Source organism: Oculina patagonica, chromosome 4 (genome assembly GCF_052425735.1).
Source record: "Oculina patagonica isolate OP01 chromosome 4, crgOcupat, whole genome shotgun sequence".
In the NCBI taxonomy this organism is placed as follows: Eukaryota; Metazoa; Cnidaria; class Anthozoa; order Scleractinia; family Oculinidae; genus Oculina; species Oculina patagonica.
In genome coordinates, this window is record NC_135761.1 from 61,201,819 (window position 1) to 61,217,416 (window position 15,598).

Sequence of the window (15,598 nt, forward strand, 5' to 3'; positions counted from 1 at the left end):
TCTTCATATTTTGTGAATACTTTAATAATGATTGTTTTCTTAATTCTTATATTTTTAGATAAAATGTTTTGCTTGTTATTGAGCAGTCCCTATTTTTTCGCAGCGTCCGTCGAGCATGAAGCGAAAAAGTAAATGACCGTCGAGCAAGAAGCGAAAAATAAAATGAGCTAATGTCTATCTGCTCTCTCCTCCGCCATTTGTACAGTATATCCTTTCCTATTACGGAGAGCGACAAAGCTATATTTTGCAGAACGCCGAACAAAGATCTGCTGTCAGTTTTGGTTTGGATACTGACTGATCACTACTTATGGTTGAAAACGGGTTCTACAGGCAGCTAGCTTTATTATGATACGGGGGATATTTCAGTCCCTTTATAAGGCGGTATGGATACTGCAAAAACGATCTTTCTTAGAAGGATACAATCGTCATCATCATCATCGTCATCATCATCAAATTCATAGGTTTGTCTTTATTAATCACGGAGTTAATTTTTTGACTATCAGCTTGCGGCTTTTCATCACACAACGTAACTTTGCACGTTTGTTATACAAGAAGTGAAGAAGTTGAGTTAACTAATGCAAAGAAATCTAAAAACGAGAGAAAGAAATAAAAAAGCAGGAGGAATGATCAAAGGAGAAGCACAAGGGGAAGAGCGGGAAAGAGAAAAAGACCTAAGATCTATTATTCGGTATGAGTAGTGGAAATGATAATATTGAAAGCGATTTGCGATGCGTTAAAGGACAGGTTAAAACCGATCTTAAAGTTTGACTGCCACCTGATTATCAGCTGGCTGGGAATTCCCCTTGTCAAATTCCTGCTTAACGATAAACCTAGACTTGCCCCAAGTCGCTGGTTTTTCTTTGCATTTATAGTTACTTAAATAAAATCGCTTTGGAGTCAAGCGAGAAAGACCACTTGAGTAAAATCACCTTTGAAATCGCGCGCTAGAGATCGCGTGGGATTCGTTTCTGTGAACGCGTGCGCAAAGGAAAACAAACACTTAGGAAAAGCTCGGAACGATCCTCCGCCATTTTGTTTCTCATGCCCGCGCGCGTCCTCCGTTTCCGTATCCAGCGGTCTCCTGCGAATCTAACGAGCGACTTGGAGCAAGTCTACGATAAACCAAGCGTCCGTCATTATCGTCTCGTTTCACCTTTTCCTTTTCATTTAAATGACACCGGAGGCACGGTGCTGTACAATTAAAACAAAAACGTTTCCGTTAGTAGACCTCGTCATTTTATAACCGACGAGCAAAAGCAAGTACGTATTTTCTCGATTAAACACCCCCGGCGTTTATTTCAAACTTGGCTCGATAGAGCCGGTTCCAGCAGTTTATTCAAGCACTATGTTTCTAAGAAATGATTAATTATTTTTGACAGCCATATATGAAGACACGAAAATGTTGCGGACTTTTCTTTGCGGTTACGAGGGAGAATAGACACTAGGTAGTGCTACCGTAGTAGGAGTAGTAGTAACTTTATTTAACGAGGGAACACTTTACAGTCGAGACTGGTAACCCTGTGGCCCTCACCTAAATAGTTAAAAAAATTACAATAATTTAAAAATATCTAACTAAGAATAATAACATGTATAAAATTGGTAAAATTTTTAATTTATCGTGCTTCTATTTTAAATTGTCCTCGTTTCTTGGCGCAAAGTACTGTCCCTCGAAGGCTGATTTAAAATGCATCTACCCCGCCAGTTTCTCCAGCGCATCTGTAAACTCCAGCACATCGAACACGTTATTCAGTTTAAAGTCTGTTCTCACTGATGAGTAGAAGAATTCTGGACTCTGTAATCAGAAAAGAATTTCATGGTGAGATTATTATCAAAATGGTACCTTAACATCACCAGCCGTTGAAGTACCAAGGAGGCAAGTTCTTCTCTTTACAATCCTCGATTTAAATCTAATTTCGTATTCTGATCATCGGGGAAAAAAATTACCAAAAAGATACTTCAAATACAGTAGACCCAATTGTAGCATCCTATATTCTTACAATTTTTCCTCTTCTAGTTGTCCTCAAAACAAATGCATATTCTCTAAACTATGTAAGCTCCCTTCAATAAAAGTCGGCTCCTGAAGTGAATTCGCAACTTAACAAGGAGAAAACTGGGGACGCTTATGGGATCGTGACTGGGAACAATATGGCTTCTCATCTTCTGTTTTGTTCCCAGTGACGATCCCACAAGCTACTGCGAGTCGACACTCGTCAAAAGATTTAATTTGTTTCGGTTCCAAAATGGCGAATGCCAGTTGTAATATTGCAGTCAAACACAAATAAACAGATTAGATCAATCAATATCCTTGGCTTTCGAAAAAAACAACACCTTTCGGGCCGACACACATTCTATGTTTTCTTCACAGACTTTAAAATAGCGACAATACAGGCTTGTTCAGTTAAGTTGGCTCACAATGGTTTTCATCACTTTCCAGTTCTTTAACTTTGACGGGTTAGTACTACAAATCTTTATCAGTTGCTACTACTGTAAAGCGCTTTAGAATAATTTTTATATAATTTAAGCGCTATATAAATTAGATTATTATTATTGTTATTATTATTACTCCCATAATGATATTAAACAAACGTCCCATCATTGTTGAACAAGTTGAGGCAATTTTTATGACGTCAATTGTCACCATAACAAAAGCATAACCTATTAAAACACCCTTCATTTTACGCTTTAAGTGCTTAAAATTCAAAAAAGGGCCCGGTGACCCATTTACTATTATTGAATAATGATCAGCATGAAAAGATACAACTTTTTGCAAAGTTAAAAAAATTATCCGAAGCGGTTTCAGAGCCATCTTAAATTGTCGAAAATGAGTGGATTTAAACACATACAAAGCTGTATGCATGCTTTATTAAAGGTAAGGGGGCGTGATTTGATATGTGATGTAAAATATTCCTACCTCACGTCTGAGTTCTTGCAATCGTATCAACATCGGTCCATCTAGTCTTTGCACAGCGTTTGGATCCAACCTGTTAAAGTGTTTTGAAAGTTGAGCTAAAGTTTTAGAAAAGAGGAAACAATTTGTTCCAATTTGAACGTTTACATAGAGTAGCAATACATATGCGTCCAATGGCACGAAAAGGATCGATGATGATAGAGTAGCATGCGAAACGTCAAGTTAATTTTAGATTTTTTTTTAAACCATGCGTAGTCCATGTGTTATGTTTGTTTCCGCTGTTTGTATTTTATATTTTGCCATATTGAAATGGCCAAGGAACAAGAGTGTTTGTGTTGTTTGCAGTCTTATTCTAAACTTACGAGAGTTTTTCATCAAGCTATGTATACTGTGAACACAACAGCCATGACAAGCTGACTTAATTGATTAAAATCAGTATGGGGCCAATGGGAAGGAATGCCACGCGCTGATTAGTTGTTCGCCACTCTAGAAACGTCGGGAGCCCATGCACCAGCTCTTGGCAATAGAATTTCTGAGATGATCTATGATTGGTTCATGGTTGCCTTTGGAAACCATCGTCCAATCAAAGTTCACACAAGCTAGTTGCATTAGTGATCTCTAGTTTCTTAAGTGGCGATTTTTAAAACACTTCAGTCACTGACCGGTCTCTGAGTCTCGTTTCCTTGAGCCATTTTTTAACATCATTGAGTGTCCACGAACTGATGGAGGACTGGCGCGAGGCATCAATGGCATTCACAGGTTTAGCTGCAATTCGACAAAAAAGAAAGATTTACACTTGGACTTGTGCCTGTGTAAAATGCGGCTCTGAGAATCTTTTTTGTTCGTGGGGAAATGTTTTAAAGCCAAAACACGCTGGCAGAGGCGTAGCCTGCTTAATAATAATAATAATATTCGTTAATGAGGAGACTTTTTCACACATAGGTGGTTTTCAAAAAGGACCTCCAAGATAAAAAACTAAAAACTAAAATTAACTTAGAAAAACATTTAAATTAAGAAATTAAAAACCTGGCGCTTAAAATTATTTACATTATCGGAGTCTCGTATAATCTGGCTAAGGGAATTAAAATCATTAACTGCATGTTTTTTGAAGAGTAGTTGGCCCGGCCAACGGGGAAGGTTTTGAGATAAAGACCATAGGAAAAACTTTTCCTTCCGAATCCTAAATTCGCACATTTTATAACAAGGAATTGTGTCAATTGTCGCTATCACGTAAATAAACGTGCTTATTTGGTTACTACTTGGCTAACCCAGAAGGCTTCACAGTTTGCACTAGGCAGATATGTCCAGGATTGAACGCTAATGAGATGCACGTTCCTCATGACAGGCATCACAAAGTGTCCTTATTAATAAAAATTCACCAAAACACACCAAATTTTGTCAAATATGAAGTAATATGGAAATGTCAAATAACACAGTCAAACATGAAGTACTCATTAAACAATACCTGCGTTCAATCCTGGACATAAGTGGCACTAGGTAGATAAGCCTTGATCTCATCAGGAAAGGGAAGTTATGATATATAATATATGATAAAAATTGCTTTCTATTTTATCTTGAAAGTGCATCAGCTTGAATTTATTTTATTGTTCATTTTGAAAATACGAGTAGGCCGAAAAATTTGTTGGCGCAGGCCTACGGGTCTATAGGCCAGGTAAGCCCTTGGATGGTGCTTTCTTTTGTCACACCAGGAACGACGCTGTATATTTTCTGAATTAATTCGAGAAACGAAGCACAATCACTATTTCAACTATTGATGGTTTTTAAAAAAGACCAATAAATTTTACCCCGTGATACCGGCATTTTCAAGTACGCAAATAGGTTTGGAACTACATTAGCTTGGCAAATTCTTCAGCTGCATAAAAGCTCTTTCCATATAACAAAACGAAGCCCGCTTTGGCACTGAAGAAAATTGTACGTGGTACTGCCTAAATTTCCCGAAAATCTCCCGTAAAAATTAATCCGTGATTTAGTTCTCGTACCTTGAACAGTATTTCCCTGAGCTGTGATTTTTCCTCTGTTCCCCAGTTCCCTTACGAGCTTGTCCGCGTTCGAGTCCAGTTTATGTTTTTCACTGAAGTCAATCCAGAATTTGGAACCCACTATAAAGCCAAGCCATCCGTCAGGTCTGTATTTACTGTCCATCATCAGCGGAATGACGTCTTTGTGCAGCTGGTAAGTGTACTCTACCTCTGGATTAGACAATAATAATAATAAAAAATCAATTTGATCTAACCGTCGATAAACCGGTTTTCTGATATTATAATCAATTGTTTTTAAAATGTCATGGAATTGAATTAAAATAATATTTTTCAGCGGCAAACAATACTCCAGGTTATTCTTTCATTAGGCTTTTCACAACCCAAGGGCATATTTTTCATGAAAAACACAAGTGAAGGACATCGGAATATTACATATTTTGAGGAAGTACAGAATTGTGCACGCGCGTTTACATGGACTAATACAAATACGACTGGAACTTTTGCAAGAACTTGAAAATTTATCTAAATCCGAGCTGCATAAGCATCGTTGGAATTCTCCCAATCTTCTCGACCGGCCGTGTAAACAGAAAGCGGCTTTTTTCTTTTTTTAAAATAAAGCCAAAATGCAAAGATACGTCATAAGAACGACCACATAACCAAACTAAGTGTAATTCATATGATGGTATATATCTGTCTTTGACTTTTACACCTTCCTGTAGCCTGGTTTCCGCCGGCGATAGTACGGTTTCCATATGTTAAATTTTGTAGCTCGTATAGCATTGTAGCCACTCACCATGAGTCTTACCCGTAAACGGACCATATGCTTCCCTAACTGTGGATAAAGCGCCCGCCTGTCCGGTGTCTAGGATGTCTTGGATTTGATTCTTAGACCTTTCTTTGTTCCACGTTCGTGACATGAAGAGCAATACATATTTCTAAGCGTTGTAATTATTCTTACCTGACCGGCAGTTGGGACTCTCTTTGTATTTCTGAGACACACAGACCAACACAACGCTTGCATTCTCCACAGCCCTGGCCATGCTCTCCAATGTAGAGCCGCCCATCTCATCAATGTCCATCCAAACCTTGTAGCCGTCCGCCTGTAGCTTGTTTTTCAACTGAATCACGAGTTTTTGTACATCCCATTGGTAACTTATCATCACGTGCTTAGTGTCTAAATGATGAAACAGATAGTTGTAAGCAAGACTCGGAGGTAGCCAGTGTTCAGTAATACTAACATCAGTCACAGGCTCAAGAAGGAGGTTTGGAAATAAGCGTTTAATTGAGCACCAAAAAGTTAAAGTTTTTCAGAACGTTTAACGACTGAAATGCAACTTTTTAAGGACACATTCTACGGAAAGGTCTTCTTTCATACACATAATTCGTATAATTACAGACTGAATTATTATCATCATTTAAAGTCATTTTAATTTCAGACGGTCCAATGTACGTGAATGAAACTTTTTACTATTTATCAGATAGACGATTTACGATAAAAAAAATATATCAAATCTGAAGGACTTTCGGAGCACCAGATTATATATTTTTTAATGACGACCAACTTCAAAGACGTTAAAGATTCAAGGTTCGTACTTGCCCTGTATGGAACTTTCAAATAATAACTCATATACTGCGCATGCGCACCTGTTGCTTCTTGTTTAACTGATTGTTGTTTCTCCTGTGCATGTTTTTCTTTGCCTTCGCATTCCCATAATGCACCGGCAGCAGCTCTCTTAATCTCGCTGTTTTCCGATGTCGCAAGTTTCTTCAGCTCGGGAATAGCAGATTCATCGTTCTTGATTTGTTTTCTGTTTTCTTCGTCAAAAGCCAGGGTCCACAGCAAGTTGCATGCATTTATTTTCTCGGCATCGTCTTTTGCATTTTGTAGCAGTTTGACCAGAACAGGAATAGCCCCGCATTTAACAATCTAGAAAGGAAACATGCACGGAAACAGTGAGAATTAACAATTATTCCATGAGCGGGCGTTGGACATGAGGTGAGTCGGGAGTAGGGCAGGAAGCATCATTCTCGTTCCCAGAGCCCGCCTCCCCCTGGACCATCGGCAAGAGGCAAGCAGTCGAGAGACGAGTCTCTCGAACGCTGGTCCAGGGAGTCGCGGGCTCTGGGAACAAGAATGAGGAAGCATATAAAGGACTGGTTTACACAAGCCAATGGCACGACAAAAGTGGAGTTGGAAAAGCTAAAGAACAACAACAGCATTACCGTTTTCTTGTTCTTATCATTGACTGCAATTTTTGCCAGTCCATTAGCAAGTTCTCTGGCAGGAAAACTCATATATCTGTGGCCGGTAGCGTCTACGGCCTTCCTCAGCAAGCGTGTAAGAAATTTAATTGGACCTGAAATGATATTTTCATAATTACCAATTATTTCGTGAGAGCACGTTGGATATATAATAGATAGCCATAGCTATCTCTTATCCAACAAGCGCGAGTGGAATTGCAATATTTGAGCCCCGCCTGTTCTCACTGACGCGTACTCCTATCATATTTGTGGTTCATAGTATATGAGCTCATATACCACTGCCTGTAAACTAATCAAAACGAAGGAAATGAAATAAATCATGGCTAGTTTTTAATAAAACAAGGTATAACGTGTATGTTTTGCGTTGCTCTTGTTCACAAAATGGTGTTCAATAAGAGCTTTGTTTCGGTTAGAAAATATGAAATGTTGGAAAAAATAGTACTTTGTGGTAGCTGACTCGTCCCCAGTCGTCTCTCTGTCACTATTAAAATCTTGGGGACGAGTCAGTTGTTGTAAGGTGTTACGCTATGTAATATTTTGGTGTCGGTATCCATTCCCCTCAGTCTGATCTTCATGTGTAGGGTTGCATAACCACCTTTGTTAAGAATTCTCAAGTACCAAAAACTGCATACTGCTCAAAATACGACCTACTAGCTTTTCGTCAGTATCCCTTTTATAAATTGGATCATGCTTTAACTTAAAATGTGGACACCACAGTAGGTTCTTTAATACGAGAAGGCAAAAAGGCTGCGTCGACTGTACAAATTACAGTCAACTCCCGCCTTGCGGACCCCTCGCTATTAAGGACACCCCATTATTACGGGCATGCGGGAGCTGAAAATAACTCCCGCTCTCTAATACGGGCACCAAACTGTGGTCCCGAAGGTGTCCGTTATAGTGAGAGTTGACTACAATGTTCTACTCGGTAAACTCCACATTAACGCGATCTAGGACACATATTAATGCTCCAATAAAAAAAAAAAAAAACAATTGCACAGGTTTTACCTTCGTCTGCCATGATCAAATGATTGTTTTCTTCATCAATCAAGTTGGCCAAAACAAGCAGGCTTTTTACACTGTAAAATGTGATTTCACTGAATTTAAATATAGGAATGAGTATTGTGTTCACTGCCTGACAAGCAGCAAAGCTCTCCCTCGTTGCCTCTCGTCTTGACATGTTATGAAGAATTCCCAAGGATCTAGACAGCATTTTTCCACGCACTGTAAATTTAGTTAAGTTCTGTTTTTGAGGATCCTGTAAATTACAAAACAACACAGTTAAGCAGTGGTAATACTTTTTTCAAGAGTACTTGTAACAGTATTTTCAGTTATATCACTAACACCCACCGAAGAACGTGACCGTGATTTGGATATATTTTGAAGACACTTTGCCATCCCTAATATTTCTTTCTTGGAAATTAAAGAATCTGGTCTGTCCCAAAAGGCAGTAGATAAAACTAAATATCCGCTATTATGATTATCATACACATTTATGTTGGCCAAATACAAAGTTATTTTATATAATGTTACGTATGGAAAACAGTCATATTGTTATATGGGCCCAAAAATGTGGAGCAAGATAGCAAACGAAGAAAGATCGACCATCAGTTTAAAGAACTTCAAGGCCCAGATACGCAGAGTTGATCTAAGTAGTATCTAGCGGATAGATGTAAAGTTTGCTTTCTTTGCAACTCATAATTCTTAATTTTCTTATTGAATATTTCTGTATATGTTTCTTCCATAATTTTGTTATTTTCATGTATTTGTACTTCGATTTTGTATTCATTTTTGTTATCTTCGTTAGGTGTCCCCAATTAGCAGATAGGTCTCCTTACCGGCTAGATGTAACAGACACATTAATTAAGTTATTATAAGTTATACTTACCACATATTTAACATTGTGTGGAATTGAATCTTGGAGTTCTTTAACGATATCGACAAAAAGCTGCACCATTCCAAGTTCATTGCATGTTAAGCAGAACTCATCATGGTGGTCACCATAATTCCAAAGTGTTCCAATAAGCAGACAAATGAAATCCTGTATCATTTTTAGTGTACTTATCACCCCTTCATCATCTTTAGACTCCTGCTGCAAAAAATAAGATTTTTTGCCAATGTAATTAAGCATATTCGTGCGGCACCTTCGGTCCTGGGGGGGGGGGGGGGGAACCCTTTATTTTGCCCGAAAAAACAACGGCATGGGTTGAAAGCCGAATAAAGAGGCAGATAAAACGTAGTTGTGTACAAAATTCGCCTACTAGCTTAAGAGTGTATCCATAAGAGGACCAGGCAAAATTTGATACAGCTCATATCACCGATTGCGCCCAAACTTAGCATAAATGTTGGGTATGGTGAGCTATTTACTGTGACAAAACATCAGCTCAAAATATTTTATTCCCTTCAAGTTATGGCACCTTTTGCAAAAATGGCCATTTTTCACTAATTTATGCATATTTAATTAGCTGACTTTGATTGACCAGTTCCACAAGAAAAAAAGACTTCTGAAAATAAAATTCACTGCATTATATTCTGTGGTTATTAGGCTTTAAGTACAATAATTCACTTCAACCGTCTGATTTGATTTCTTCTCCTCAAACGGTCTTTTGGAAGGTACACATTTCGTACTGTTGGAAATAGCCTTTAACTAGTGCCCAATATCTCCCATGAGCAACAACTTATATACATTATTCCTACATGGGTAATGAAATCCATCATTAAACTTCACAAAAATGCCACAAAATGTCTGGGGACTTCAATATTCTATTAGTATTGAGGAACTAAACACACGTGACTTAACGATTTCTTGCTATTTCATCAAAATTCACCGAAACACAGAAGCCATTTATTTGCCTCAATTTGGCACAACATCGGTACGAAATAGCTAATCAAGCATAAATTTATAGATAACAATCAAAATATTGGCGAAGATTGGCAGTTAGGGCATTTTTCGGAGCGTTTTCAGAGCCATATAATTCGGCAATGTTGTGATAGTAAATGTAAAAATAGCAGCGAAAGATTTTCTTCAAAAGCTCGCTCAATTCAACATTTAGGCATATCAAAGTTAAGAAACAAGAAAGTAATACTACATACATGCCACTTATCGACACACAGATGCTTTCTTTTGAAGAATTTGTTCTTCCTCGCTGCACTTCGATCCTTCGATCGATCTCAATTGACATGTACTGTTGCTTTGAGGCGCGATGAACTTAGCCAATACATCGTGGTTCATTCTTCGTGAAAGTTGTAAACAGGTTGTCAATAAAGTCATTCAAAGAGCTGTTTAAAGTTCACGGAAGGACACTTGTCTCAGCCAGTTTGAATGAAATAAAATTAACTGGAAAATAAACAGCCGCCATGTTGTATTTGTACCTTTGAGCCTGCCGTTTCAGTCAGCGGTAAAGCCGTACACTTGGGCAAGTACGTAGTGTAGTCATCATATAGTTGTTTGACTAAATTCTATATAGGGATATTCATAGAGGGGATACATAGCCTAGCCCCACACAGCTATACACGCCTATACATAGCCCAACACAGCTATACACAGCTATACACACGCGTGTTCATTTGCTTTTCCTCCACAAATGTTTGTTTTCGTCGGAATAAGTAGCGGATGGTGTTATCTACCCTCTGAACAACCGGGGCTTGATCTTAGCCTTATAAGTAGTGTGCGCTTCTTGTAAAAGTGAGAATTTTTTTCAACTTCTCCATTGAATTTTTTTGATAAATAGTTGAAGAGAAATACACTGGATGCAGTGTAATGTATGCGATGCAATCGGTTTTGATGCTCTGAAATTGAGCTGTGAAATGTCGGAAACCATTAAATAATTCTGTTCAAATCGTCTATATTATATTACACTTTGGCAGCTAGGAGACTGAATTTGTACCCACTCTCTTTTCGGGATCCCACAAAGTTCTCCATCTGTCCATTTACCGATAAACGTCATTACTGCAGTTTTATTAATTTGTTTTAGAAAAGGGCTTTTATGGGGACAAATTTTTCCTCCTGAATGCCCACATTGCAAGTGACGAATTGCGGCTTCAAATGATAATTTTTTTCATCACCGACTCAATTTAAGTGGCTATGTGAGTTACAAAGACGCGAATGCAGACTTTTGTAGAGAGCTTAAACCCCGCATTAAAACTAAACTTAGCTAATGTTTCAACCAGCACAGGTAGTCTTCTGTCTTCTTCGAGGTCAACGCGAGGGAAACCCGTTTTATTCTTTGTTGTTTTCTCTCTCTACATTCACACCTTTATAGATATATGTATATATTTGCTGCGCCATATAGACTGCGTCGCTAAAGGCATTTCGTACGTGAATACTTTGTTCAGTTCAGCACAGACGCTCCCCCAACTAAAGCACTTGCGCAAGAAATGATCACAAAACCTACCTCGCTATCCACCGTATAGTGATTTATCCCGTGGTAAACGTTATTCTCCAATTTTGCTGAGTTATTCATTTTTTCCCATTTATGCCCCGGAGGTAGGGGAATTTGGTCAAAAAATGTAATCGTTATGCGCGGTATTAATCACTATTTCCGCCAGGGAAGGGGAATTTGAACAAGCAATAAAAAAATACAAATGTCTGGAAAGTAACTGGGAGACGTTGACATTTTGATTTGGTTAACTGTGTAGCGTCTTTTATGCTAAAAATAATTGTTTATGTTCCAAAATGACACTAAATGGCGGTATAAAACTGTTCCGACGTTTCGGCAATACTGCCTTCTTCAGGTTGCCATCCCCAAAAAGGCAGTATTGCCGAGACGTCGGAAAAGTTTTATACCGCCATTTAGCGTCATTTTGGAACATAAACAATTATTTTGATTTGGTTGCCGTGCATGCCGACCGTTGAACAGAAAAATCAAGAACTCTGTTTCGATGAAAGTCAAATGGAACAGTATTTTTTCTGGAAAATCTCTTCGGAGATTGACGGAACGTCAGAAATTTTCTTACCATTTGTAAGGTTTCCCAGTTCTAGTCTCCCATCCTTCAGGTCTCCCACCAACGGAAAGAAATAACAGGAAACTGAGCTACAAATGGTAAGCGACATCTATTTCGGTTAGTTTGCTAATTTTGGAAAGAAGCCTTTCCATATTTCGCGGTAAACACGTCAAGCTGTAGCGGAGGAAATTGTTTTCCCTACGACAATTTGAAAATATTCTCATTTTCATCACAAACGCATCCAACGAACACTCGCGGAGGAAAAGCAAATGATCGCGCGTGTGGTCACGCGTGATGGACGCGTGATGCCCAGTGAACGGCCGTACCGCTGACTGAAACGGCAGGCTCAAAGGTAGAAATTCAACATGGCGGCTGTTTATTTTCCAGTTAAATTTATTTCATGCAAACTGGCTGAGACAAGTGTCCTTCCGTGAACTTTGAACAGCTCTTTGAATGACTTTATTGACATCCTGTTTACACCTTTCACGAAGGATGAACCACGATGGATTGACTAAGTTCAGCGCGCCTCAAAGCAACAGTACATGTCAATTGAGATCGATCGAAGAATCGAAGTGCAGCGAGGAAGAACAAATTCTTCAAAAGAAAGCATCTGTGTGTCGATTAGTGGCATGTATGTAGTATTACTTTCTTGTTTCTTTACTTTGATGTGCCTAAATGTTGAATTGAGCGAGCTTGTGAAGAAAATCTTTCGCTGCTATTTTTACATTTGCTATATCACAACATTGCCGAATTATATGGCTCTGAAAACGCTCCGAAAAATGTCCTAACTGCCTTTTCTGCGCCAATATTTTGATTGTTATCTATAGATTTATGCTTGATTAGCTATTTCGTACCGATTTTATGCCAAATTGAGGCAAATAAATGGCTTCTGTGTTTCGGTGAATTTTGATGAAATAGCAAGAAATCGTTAAGTCACGTGTGTTTAGTTCCTCAATACTAATAAAATATTGATGTCCCCAGACATTTTGTGGCATTTTTGTGAAGTTTAATGATGGACTTCATTACCCATGTAAGAATTATTTATATAAGTTGTTGCTCATGGGAGATATTGGGCACTAGTTAAAGGCTATTTCCAACAGTACGAAATGTGTACCTTCCAAAAGACCGTTTGAGGAGAAGAAATCAAATTTGACGGTTAAAGTGAATTATTGTACTTAAAGCCTAATAACCACAGAATATAGTGCAGTGAATTTTATTTTCAGAAGTCTTTTTTTCTTGTGGAACTGGTCAATCAAAGTCAGCTAATTAAATATGCATAAATTAGTGAAAAATGGCCATTTTTGCAAAAGGTGCCATAACTTGAAGGGAATAAAATATTTTGAGTTGATGTTTTGCCACAGTAAATAGCTCACCATACCCAACATTTATGCTAAGTTTGGGCGAAATCGGTGATATGAGCTGTATCACCTGTTGCATGGTTCTGCCCTGTTCTCTCACGGGCACACTCTTAAGTTTTTAATAAATTTCGTAGCGTTGTCTGAAGGTGTCAATACACTGAATACTTTTTGGGAAATATTTTATTTATTCACTCTAGTTCAGCAAACAATAAATTAAGTTTGGGGAGCCAATAAACATTGCTTTCCCTCCATTTGAAAGTAATACAAAAGCGTGTAAAACATTCAGGGATGAATGGGTTTTGAAACATTTCGTTGAAAGTTTTAAGCTAGCTCTGAGAACTAAACGTTTGAGTCGAAAGCATTGATTCAAAAATGGTAGCTTAATATGTTTTTCTTTGTCAAGATTCAAACAAAAATACATTTTTGTATACGCATGGAAAAATACTGCGAGGTTTCTTTATATTTTTGACAATTTAGTCGATAATTTAATTAGAGATTTCGTGTACACCACACGAGGCACAAAACTGAGAAGACGTTTTGTTGACACTACATGAAGTCTACTGAGCGAAGAAGACTGACCTGGAGGCCGATTAAAAACGCGATGGAGTCAAAGATGTTAAGACTTTACCGCCGATGGATTTAAAAATTGTGAATAAAGCCATTTTGCTTTGTCAACTTCAAGAAATGCATGAGAGAATTAAATTTATTGTGTGACTGTTTTGAGTTAAAAATGAAAATGGAGGTTGCCAGGCCGGGTTATGACAAATTCCTTGTTGCCACATTATTTGAATTGCGAAAAAATGACTCAGAAGACTTATTTGTTAGGGATATTTTTCCCCATCTGCGTCAATCGCAAAAGTGCGCTCTTGGAACTGACACTAATAAACGCCCCTGCCTACCTTGTTCTCAGGGCTGGCTGATGTATCATTCGCATCATTCTTAGTTTCGGCTTTTTCTTCCTCTAACTCTCTATCCCATGTGGTCAATTCCTTGCAATTAGTTTGGCGGTCAACGACGATGTTGTAGAAAAGCTTCGGAATCCCTAAAGCTACAGCATAGTCTATCAACACAATCTTTGCCGGCTTCCCGTTCTCGGTGTAGCATTTGGACAATCCTTTAACATGTTCATATGCGGCCTTAGTCATCAGATTACTGCCCTCCAGTGCTTCCTTTAAAGCCTGATAATGGTCTCTCATTGCTTTTAAATCTGATTCAAGTTTCGGATTTTTTTCACAGAACGAAGTTAGTAACACGGTTGATTGGTCGCCGACATCTTGTGCTTGTGGGTTTTGATCTTCCGTTGCATTTGCTGTGTCTTCTTCGTGTGAAGAAGCCGGGGTTTCAACATTTAACATTTCCGACGTTTCCTTTGAAGGTTTCTGCTCCATTTGTTCATTATGAGATTCTGCAGGCTGGGAAGTTTCTTCGCGATGTTCTACGTTCGTGTCCTTAATAACAGAGTTATGATTTTCAACCGAATTTAAAGTGGTAGCATCGGCCGTCACAACCTCTGCAGCACCTTTAGAGCATCCTGCTCCCATCAGTTAACAAGTTGACAATCTTAAGAGCTTAAACTGTAGTGTAACACTGGTAATACCACACTTGTAACCGGTGTTGGAGATTCCGTGACTTTTAACTCAGTCGCTTCTTTGTTTTGAAGCCGGCTGGGTAACCATGACAAGAACATGCTAACACCTCTCAGCAGGATTAGAGACCTGAATAGAAATGCTAATTAAAACGCCTATTCTTGTCACCTGTTCTAGCTTTTTTATTTCGTTAATTTCGCAAGTCGTCTAGATTTGCGAAAACATAACAACAATTAATTTACATTTTCAGTATGGAAAGGTCTATATAAATTACTTGTTCTGCCACGACAATTTTTCGCCTAAAGTCTTAGCAGGAGCATTTTGCAAACTATAAGCTATTTGCGAATTTAAAGTCATTTATTGATTAGCCAACGGGTAACGTAAAGGTTATTGCTTTAAGTGGCTATTAAAACGACTTTAGCGAACAAATTAAAAAAATGCTTACAAGTCACAGATAAAATAACCTAAAAGTCTAAACACAAAGCGACGGAAATTACAAAGCTGCAGTAAAAAGTTGCGTAATCCAGCTGCAGCGACCACAAA

General features: G+C 38.4%; 1 protein-coding gene across 2 annotated transcripts; it reads right to left on the reverse strand.

The window, feature by feature from the left end:
• Positions 1–1,460: 1,460 nt before the first annotated feature.
• Positions 1,461–15,119, reverse strand: LOC144650987 (uncharacterized). Of its 2 annotated transcripts, none has more exons than XM_078510835.1 (10): positions 14,369–15,119; positions 9,056–9,256; positions 8,176–8,425; positions 7,132–7,265; positions 6,553–6,835; positions 5,867–6,082; positions 4,909–5,118; positions 3,571–3,673; positions 2,912–2,981; positions 1,461–1,792 (listed from the first exon to the last, which is right to left on the reverse strand). In XM_078510835.1, the coding sequence occupies exons 1-10, from the start codon at positions 15,008–15,010 to the stop codon at positions 1,691–1,693; spliced, it is 2,211 nt and encodes a 736-aa protein (XP_078366961.1). In that variant the 5' UTR covers positions 15,011–15,119; the 3' UTR covers positions 1,461–1,690. The 2 variants fall into 2 exon arrangements, with proteins under 2 accessions (XP_078366961.1, XP_078366963.1); XM_078510837.1 differs by having other exon boundaries at positions 9,056–9,259.
• Between the last annotated feature and the right edge of the window lie 479 nt (positions 15,120–15,598).

Excerpts from the sequence above, each read along its gene's own strand:
- LOC144650987 (XM_078510837.1), bottom strand. The coding sequence starts at position 15,010 with ATGGGAGCAGGATGCTCTAAAGGTGCTGCAGAGGTTGTGACGGCCGAT. Across the intron at positions 9,260-14,368 it reads CAGCCAGCCCTGAGAACAAG|CAGGAGTCTAAAGATGATGA; the intron begins GTAGGCAGGGGC and ends TATTTTTTGCAG. Across the intron at positions 6,836-7,131 it reads ATGATAAGAACAAGAAAACG|ATTGTTAAATGCGGGGCTAT; the intron begins GTAATGCTGTTG and ends TTTCCTTTCTAG.